General features: G+C 51.7%; 1 protein-coding gene across 1 annotated transcript; it reads left to right on the forward strand.

Moving 5' to 3' along the window:
• The first annotated feature begins 5,044 nt into the window (after positions 1–5,044).
• LOC135900400 (neprilysin-1-like) lies at positions 5,045–7,393 on the forward strand. Its single transcript, XM_065429891.1, has one exon. The coding sequence runs from the start codon at positions 5,228–5,230 to the stop codon at positions 7,391–7,393; it is 2,166 nt and encodes a 721-aa protein (XP_065285963.1). The 5' UTR covers positions 5,045–5,227.
• The last annotated feature ends 2,190 nt before the right edge of the window (positions 7,394–9,583 follow it).

Here is a 9,583-nt window from a genome sequence, read left to right on the forward strand (position 1 = left end):
TGTGTGTGTGTGTGTGTGTGTGTGTGTGTGTGTGTGTGTGTGTGTGTGTGTGTGTGTGTGTGTGTGTGTGTGTGTGTGTGTGTGTGTGTGTGTGTGTGTGTGTGTGTGTGTGTGTGTGTGTGTGTGTGTGTGTGTGTGTGTGTGTGTGTGTGTGTGTGTGTGTGTGTGTGTGTGTGTGTGTGTGTGTGTGTGTGTGTGTGTGTGTGTGTGTGTGTGTGTGTGTGTGTGTGTGTGTGTGTGTGTGTGTGTGTGTGTGTGTGTGTGTGTGTGTGTGTGTGTGTGTGTGTGTGTGTGTGTGTGTGTGTGTGTGTGTGTGTGTGTGTGTGTGTGTGTGTGTGTGTGTGTGTGTGTGTGTGTGTGTGTGTGTGTGTGTGTGTGTGTGTGTGTGTGTGTGTGTGTGTGTGTGTGTGTGTGTGTGTGTGTGTGTGTGTGTGTGTGTGTGTGTGTGTGTGTGTGTGTGTCTTATAAAAATATTAAGCTAAGATAGAGCTGAGTTTAAGCTAAGTTTACGCTTAGGTGGGCGAAATGAGCGCAAATAGCTCTGCCGTTTCATCAGTCTTTGCAACGTTAAGTCTGATTCTGACCCAAACTTGCATCAAAATGCATTGTCCATGAGCCAGCGTTCATAGCGCATAGGTTGGTCGCGTTTCAACTTCACACCTCTAAATACACTTTCCCGGACTGTCATCGTCTCACGACACGTGCACAGTACATGGCGGGCATCCGCTGCAAACGCAGGAGCGGAGCACTTCGAACACTGGATATTGTGTTGTGCTAGCGTGAGAGCATAGGGACGCGAATTACCCGTACTGAACGAGATAGGTGCAATGATCCAGCACTGCTTCTTCGCGTTCTTGACCCGGTCCTTGTGTACTTCGCTAGCGCAGAACGATGAAACTTCACCAAACAGCCTATGCGACCAGAATAACTCCCTCTGAACACCGCCTTTTTTAGTGGCACGAGCATCGGGATACACTCTTGTTTCTTGCGCAGCACTTCGAGTTAAGCTCCCGGGACGACTGGGGAGAAAAGTCAAAATATATCAGAAGAAAATAGCACAGTGCCAAATTCATGGTTTTATTATAGATACGATATCAGAGCATACGTTTAGTTACAAGTTGAGTTACCGAAGTGTCTGGAATAATTAGAATTAGAAATCACTGAGACGACCGGGCACGAAATTCAAAATAAATCAGAAAAAATAAAGAAAAGCTACAGTAGAACATTCACGGGTTTCATTATAGATAAGATATCAGAGCATAAGTTTAATTACAAGTTGAGTTACTGAAGTGTCTGGAATAATTCGAATTAATTATAAATTACTGATTACCGCACAACAAAGCACAGAATCGTAGACTTTAGAGACCCGCCACATAAGCACGATTTCGGCGAAATTCCTGAAAATCCACGAGTAGAAAGCAGAAGTAATGACGTCACGCACAAGAAGGCGGCATGATATTTAACCGGCTATACAATGGAAAGCAGTTGCCTCTCAGTTTGGTTCGTTCCTTGCTTCCGCCTGAAGTTAACCTAAAGAACATCAACGCCGAGGTGCGAGTGCCACTAACAGACACTTAAGTCAAAGATTAGGGCTGCCTACCATTTTTTTCATGCTTCTGCAGGCGCCTTAACGGTTGCATGTAATATCAATGCGGAGTCTTACGAGTCTTACTGCAAGAAGTGCGGCGTAACCAAATAATTGTCGTCAGCATAAAGAAATTTCTGAAGAAACGTCTCTTCGTCTCTCGCGTTTGTTAGGCTGAATTTTTACTAAACTGGCACATAGTTTCTACACGGTGACAGCGCTTCATTAACACGAACACCGTCATACTCCTTGGTTTTCTATTCTCGTCAGGCGTTCTACTGTTCGTACAAGGCCCCCGACTTGACATCACTTTCTCCGGCAGGGCAAGGCGTGCATAGCTGTGTCTTCACTGTTGCGCACACATAACATCTACACACGTTTGCCTTTTTTTATGTAGAAGAGAGCAACGTCGCGAGTTCTACCAATTACCGACCGTGGCAACCGCATTCCGATTAGGGCCAGATGCAAGCACTATCGTGGGCCGTACTTTGGGCGCACGTTAAAGATGCGCAGCGTGCCATACAATGCGGAGCTCTCCACTACACCGTCTCTCCTTCCCCTGGTGTTGCGTTGGAAGTTTAAGCTGAATTAATCCACCCCAGTGTACAAAAAAGGAGAATAAGCCACTGGCTTTGTTTTAGCACGTCGGCTTTATGAACGATAGAAGACGTGAGAAAAAAGAAGAGTCGCGATTTCACCTCACAGACGAAATAAATAAATAAATAAATAAATAAATAAATAAATAGCGATATCAATATATTCGACAACCACACGAAGCAAGGTTTGTAGTTTTAATGAGCCGTATAAATATCAGTCAACATTCCTCTGTTAATTTAATTAACGAGCATGATGCCATGCGCGCACAGGCAAACATGAAGAAACATCACCTGGTGTCTACGGACACACGGTGTCACAAAGCTGGCGGGACGAAGAGCGCCGGCAACGCGGAGCGAACGCATCGCGTTGTCTCTCACTTTACCGTTTCTCGGAAACTTGAGATTACACGACCTACAACCCTAGGTGTGCCGGAACACAGAGCAAATGAAACCACAAGCCATGTCGGGCTCACCCTTAGAGTTTGCAGCCGCCGCAGATTACCTCCAAGATACGGCGTGTGGGTCGCGTATGCACTCAGCCTCGCGGAAATACATGCGCAGCCACGGCTGGGCTAGAGGACGCTCGCACTCACTTGCCCACTACCCTTTTCTCTTTAGAACGCGCTTGATCACGTGACCTTCAACAATAGGCGCGCACCAAGCCAACACTCTTCCAAGCTCACCCGCGTACGCTTGCACGCACACCCACGGCACACGGCGCGCGATAACACCTTTCGCCTTTGGACTTATTACAAAAGACCAATGCGACGGCTAAAATGCGTCTGGGCGTCCACAACTGTAAAAAAAAAAAAAAAACTACACAAGTTGTCAACAAAATATTGCAAAACCGGTTAGCCTAGCCTTCCGAAGCGGCTGATGAATCAACCAAACGTAAGTTACGGTCAGACACACATTGCGCAGGTAAATTTTACCGCGTTTACATCTTCAGTAATCGTAAAATAATACGCGTGGAAAACAGATTTCGTGTTATTCTTCTGCAGCGTATTGAATGGATAGCAGAATGCATTCCTCATATACGACCGTCAACTGGGAAAATACGTATACGATCCCGTGTTACACAAAATGCTTTGCTTTGCAACCATGAAACTTTTCTGGTCTAGAGTAATTCGGTAAGGCTTATGCGTCTCAATGTACATGCAAGCTGCTGTAGTCGTTCTTTTCTTAATTTTGTGCGTAACTGATTGGCAGCATTCCCTAGTGAGTAAGACTCTTAAAGCATGCCCAGAAAAATACCGCAGAGAAAGAAACGTACTCTCGAATTTTATCCTCCCAAGCTGTCCAAAGAGCTGCAGTTATTGCCGTAGACTTCAACTGATGGAATGAACTGTGAAGTAGTGTACGGCTTGGTGATCATGGGGGGGGGGGGGGGGGGGGTCTTAATTCTTCTTGTTGCCACTGACAAACAGCACGCTTGTGGCATCTGATGCACTCTAGGTGGCTTCTATTTGGTTTCTCTTATTGAACCAGTTTTTAAGATTGTGATGGGCGGTGCTTCAAGAGTCGATATCGTATACGAGTGACAGCAGACTTGGGAAATATTTCTGCCGCATATTTTTATGAAAACATGGTGCAGACTCCACGGAACAATGTTCTGGTTTTAACAACAAATACCTAATTTTTCGCTCATCCCTCACGCTGGGTTAGACAGGACGCAAGCAGTACACTTCAGACAATTACAAACAGACTCTTACAGAAACCCCAGACTCATGCACGCCATGTATCCAGACATGTACACTACAAACAGATGCACATCGTGTGGCGAGGTTGCCACACTAAATCACATGTTATGGGAGTGTCGGGACCTAACAACCAAGTCGGGCAGTGCCGACCCCTCCGTCTCTTCCACCGCCAGCCTCCAGTCACGCTGGATGACCGCGCTGCTCAGCTCTGACCTGACAGCACAACTCTGGGCCGTCCAGCGAGCCGAGGAAGCCGCTTCGAGACAAGGTCTCGGAACCGCGTCCGCGGCGGGTGCCCAGACCCACTAAAAGACGCCGGACTCAAATCTTGCTGATTTGAAATAAAAGTTTACGCTCTCTCGCTCGTCCTCATAGTTACAAATATATTATTTCACTACACTTTGCTTCAATCATGCTTCAATTTTCTTTTCGTGAAAACAACGGTCTGTCGATAAAGTTTGAGCAAACCGTTCCTAAGCTCCAGAATTTTCAGAAGACCGAATGTCATCCTTCTGTGGCGCTGAAGAATAGCAAGTATCAAAATCTTCCTAAATAATGTACTCTCAATATTAAATAAACATTGAAGAACTAATTAGTTTTGAAACAAACACGTTTTATTGCGTGTTCCTAAAACGATAGCGCCTGGTATTGTTTGCGCAGGTAGGCGAGATAACTCACCAGCTTATCTTAGTAGAGGGCACCGCTTACATTCTGCGCTTTCTTGCTGCCATTAACCCCCCCCCCCCCCCCAAAAAAAAAGAGAACGTGCGCTTGCTTTCATACCCCGACTTAAGGGGATACACTAGTCGTGAAAGCGTGCTGTAATTTCATCGTTCTGGCTAATTTATCTATCATTTTCCGTATTCTAACGGAGTCGCTGCTTTTCACGAGTATCTTCAGCTTTTACCCATTCTTTATACCGCCTTCTCACGTGTTAGCCTAGAAAGCTTCTGCGACAGACGTTTCGTTTTGCATTTTGCTCTTTGGTGGTACCACCAAAATAAGAATCTATTCCATCTTGGCGACCTATCGCTTGCTTCTTCTCATTAATTACCGATACACATATTCAAATTACGATACTAGCGGCAGGCACCATCTTGCATGCACCGGGCGCCTGCTTCTCGCGCGAGCCATCACCTCATAAAGAAGTGAAAGACGACGACGACAAAGGTGTCGCGTATTCTTCCTCGCAGCCCGCACCCCTTGTAGAGGAGCTGGACTTCTGGATAAAGCTGGACCTACCGCAAGCGGCGGTAGAAGCCCGAACAGCTACTCGCGCCGCACAGGACACCACCGCAGCGGGGCCGTTCCCAAGTTCGTCCCGGCTGCCCGGAGCACCTCGTTTCATGGAGGAAGAGGCCGAGGTCTCCATAGTGGAACACGACCACCGACGACGGCGAGGCGCGAAGCCCTTCTTCTACGGCACCGCGCTCGTGCTCTTCGTGTCGGCTTCGTTCTGCGCGGCCGCCTACCTGCCGGGAGTGTTCTCGCGCCGCGTCTACGTCATGGACGAAGTCGTGTGCGCCTCGAGCAGCTGCCAGGCGCTCTCGAGGCTCATCAACGGCTCCGTCAACGGAGACCTGGACCCGTGTGACGACTTCTACGCGTACGTCTGCGACGGCTGGCGTCGGTCGCATTCGCTGCGACCCTCGGAGTCGCGTCGAAGCGTCTTCGACGAGGTCGAGCAGAGCGTGCGCGCCCGTCTCCACGATGCGCTCTGGAAGACATTTCGCCAGAGCCTCAGGAACCGCACCGGCAGAAATGTGTTCGCCAAGCTGGCCACCGTGTACGCCGCGTGCGCCAAGTCTCTGACGCCCGAGGGCAACGGAGTCGTCTCGATGCGCAAGTTCCTCAAGCATATGAACTTGGCGTGGCCCGACGAGGAAGCTCCGCAAGGCGGCAACGCCACCGACCTCCTGGAGCTGTTGGTCACGTTGTCCATGAGGTGGGACGTGAACGTGCTCTTCTCGTACTCCGTCAGATCGCTGAGCAAGGAGAAAGGAGCCATCGTGCTGGGCCTTCCGGCGCCGCTTATACCGGGTAGACTGACGGACGCGAAGAAGTCGCTCTACGAGAAGCTTATTGTGAGCCTCGCTTTCCTGTTCGGCAGAAGAAGCGAGTACAACGACTTCGCGCGGCGCCTCGTGGCCGTGGAGCAGGACATCGCGCGCTTGAGGGACCAAGACCACGTTCTCCTCACGTACATGGTGAAGGATCTGGGAAACCTGTGCGCCGACTTTCCGTGGCAAAAGTGGATGTCTGCGTTGAACAAAAACCTTCCGCCTCAGGCGGCGCTGACGGCGCAGAAGTCGGTAATCGTGCGGCACCCTGCGTACATTGGGCGGCTGCTGACGTACTTTCTCGGCCACGAATATCCGGAAGACATCAAGGCATATCTGGCCTTTCGAGTGCTGCTCAGGTACGGCCAGGCGATCTACGACATCCGTCACGTCCAGGATATCGTCCTGCACGCCGAGAAGGACGTCCCCGCCGATGAAGTGATGCGGACGTGTCAGCAGTGGCTCGCCGACCTGATGCTTGACACCTGGAACTCGTTCGTCTCCCAGTCGCTGGCCAAGCGCGCAGACATCGAGCGGCTCACGCAGCTCGTGTCGGACATCAAGAACGCCTTTTACCGCCGCGTTCGCCGGGCCGAGTGGATGGATGCGGCCACAAAGAACATATCTGTCCAGAAGGCCCAAAACATTGCTTTCAACATACCGAGCTTCGAGAAGACCACCACCCTCGACAAAGCGTACGAGTCGCTCTTGTCGGACGCGCGCGGCGGGAGCAGCTTCCTGGACTTGGTCATACGGCTGGTGGAGCTCAACCACGAGATCGACGAGCTGTCCGTGTACGGCGTCATCGACCGCAGCGATTCGGCCACGGTGCACTCCAGGGTCAACGCCATGTACGTGTACAGCCTAAACGTCGTCAACGTGAACGCGGCGCTGCTGGCGCTGCCCTTCTTCGCTCAGGGCGCGCCCTTGTCGGTCACGTACGGCAGCTTGGGCGCCATCGTGGCACACGAGATTATCCACGGTTTCGACGTGAGCGGCCGCCTGTACGACGAGGTGGGCAGCTTCGAGGACTGGTGGAGCAACGCAACCAACGCCGCGTACCGCGAGGCGAGCGCCTGCTTCGTCGAGCAGATGCGAAGCCTCGCCACCTCGGAGAACGCAGGCTCGGTAACGCTCGAAGAGAACACCGCCGACAACGGTGGCGCCCGCTGCGCGTACGAAGCGTACGTGCTCGCGGCAGAGCGAGCCCTCAACGTCGTGCAGCTGCGCGGGCTGGAGGCGTTCGAGGAAGAGCAGCTCTTCTTCGTCGCTTATTGCTACAAGTTCTGCGGCATCGAGCGGCCTTCCTCGGCGACGCGGCAGTTCGCCACGCACCCTGCGGACAAGCTGCGCTGCAACGTGCCGCTCCTCAACATGCCCGAGTTCGCGGCCGCGTTCGAGTGCGAGCCCGGAGCGGCCATGAATCCGGCGCGTAGGTGCACAGCCTGGTAGGACGGCGCGCGAGGACGCCGTCGGCACTGTTCGTTCGCCGTGCAGTGCTGCGTTTCGCTTATCACGTAGAAGCTGCAGAAGTGAAACAGACTGCTCGCGATCGATCAATAGACCATCGCCGAAGGATTCTACACGAATTTTAGAATTTATTGCACGTAAAAACTGATGTTAAACACGGCGTTATAAAGGGACATCTATTACTTCTGACGAGTTATTTGGAAGCGAAGTTCGACATAACGCGAACGAGTCAACCAATTTAAAATTTTAAGAAATCATCTGCGAACAGTACGGTCCGGAGAAAATGAAACTGCCATAAATAAAAAACGCATCTGTAACAAAGTGGTGCTTGCATAAATCGTCCGTCATGTTGTACGAGCAATTTGTTAATCGCATCCACGTAGTCCTAGCGCACCGACCTGGTAAGTGCGTAGTCTGCACCAAATTAGCGATTCATTAGTACAGTCTGTATAACGCTCTTGGCGAGCCGCGTTTCTCATTAGTTGCGGAGGGCTCCATTTTTCCCCACGGAAATGTCAAGTTCTCGGAGGTGCACCTGACTGCCCGCCGGTAATACGTGGTTCAGCTGCTCGGGAATTTCGTCTTCGTCCATTAACATTACGAGTCCGTTCAGTTTGGGCGTCGATATTCCGACGAAGACGGGACGAGACATGACCGCAGATAGTTCATGCCACAAATTGGGCCTGGACATCGTGCCCCGCGGTTTCACAGCGTACAGAGTTGTGGTATCCAGGCTGCCCCTGCATCTTCCCGGAATCATGGCGGCGGCTGGCGACAAGGACTCCGAAGGGGTAGCCGGTGACGTCGTGCGGTCTCGTGACTGGTCCAACGAATGCCTGAGGTACGAGCGACCCTTCTTGCGCCACGCCAAACTCGGGCTGCGGGACGCTTTGGCGACCTCGGTACTCGCCTCTCGAAAGCCAGGTTTCGATGCCGCTTCTCCCGCGTCATGTTTTTCCTGCAGCGGCACCGTGCGTATAGTGAGGGAGGCGCGTTTTACCGCTTCCTCAAGGCGCTCTGGAGTCGTTGCGTGATGGGCTTCGGCCAGTGCCCCCAACGAGAGAAGAGGCACGTTTGTGGAACCAGGCGATCGAACGGGAGCTTTGCATTGCTTATCTGGAGGTGGGGATACGGGAGCCTCGTGGGTGGTTTCGGTTACCTCTTGTATGCCGGCAGTGTACTCCGGAGATGTCTTTAGGAGAGGCGCACGAACGTGGAATTCGATCGTCTCCGTTTTTTGGCGCGTTCCACGTTCCTTGCGACTCAGTGCCTCTTGATCCACCGGCATACCTTCCTGACCTTCTGATAGGGCCTGAAAGTCTTCCATTGAAATGTCTGCTTTGACAGCTGCTCCGTTCGTAGGCAGACCCATCATTAATTTGATCTCCGTTTCAAGTGCGTCATTTGCACCATTTGTACATTCCTGCGAGGCTGCCGAAGTAGAGCGAACTTTGCTTCCGCTTTTCTCCACTATTTCGTGCTCAGGCCGTTGCTCAGGCAGCTCTAGTACCATAAGTTTTCGATCTGTGTAGCCCACGAGACCACTAGTGGGCTCGAGTAATCGTTCCGTGAGCCCAACTTCGTAGTTGGTCACCACGCTACCCGCCGGATCGTAAGTACGTCCCGATGCCGCACCCGCGCCGGTACTGTTTCCACTCTGACGAGGGACAACAACATCATGTGTACAGATGCTAATGACCTCTTCCGGCACTGTCTTCGAAGACAGATGTGTGGCACTGTTAGGGATGAGAACATGCTGACCGTTGCTCGAAGCGTCAGAATCGGCGTTTGCGTGTGTCCCTCCGTCGCCGACCGGTACATTCTTAGAATCTGCAGGTACGACGATGGGATAAGTCGAAGCAGGAACAACTTTACCACCGTGTGAATCGAGCAGGGTATGAGGCAGCGTACGGGACACGTCGCTTTGTTCACTCACTTTGCGATCAGACCAGTCAGGCACAAAGGAAACGGTATCCTCACGCTGTTTTCGTCCTGAAACGGCCGCATAAACTGGGGGTCGTGACAAATAACTATCAATGTTTCTTTCAGCGCCTAAACGTCCATCCCGGGTCATTGCGCCTACGGCATCAGCTTCTTTAGCTGCATCCGCGCCAGCCGTTCTGTGTTCTCCCTTCGATCTTTCTGCAACAACTCTTGCAGGAACCTCGGGCG

The sequence above is a fragment of the Dermacentor albipictus genome, chromosome 1 (assembly GCF_038994185.2).
Source record: "Dermacentor albipictus isolate Rhodes 1998 colony chromosome 1, USDA_Dalb.pri_finalv2, whole genome shotgun sequence".
NCBI classification, from domain to species: domain Eukaryota; kingdom Metazoa; phylum Arthropoda; class Arachnida; order Ixodida; family Ixodidae; genus Dermacentor; species Dermacentor albipictus.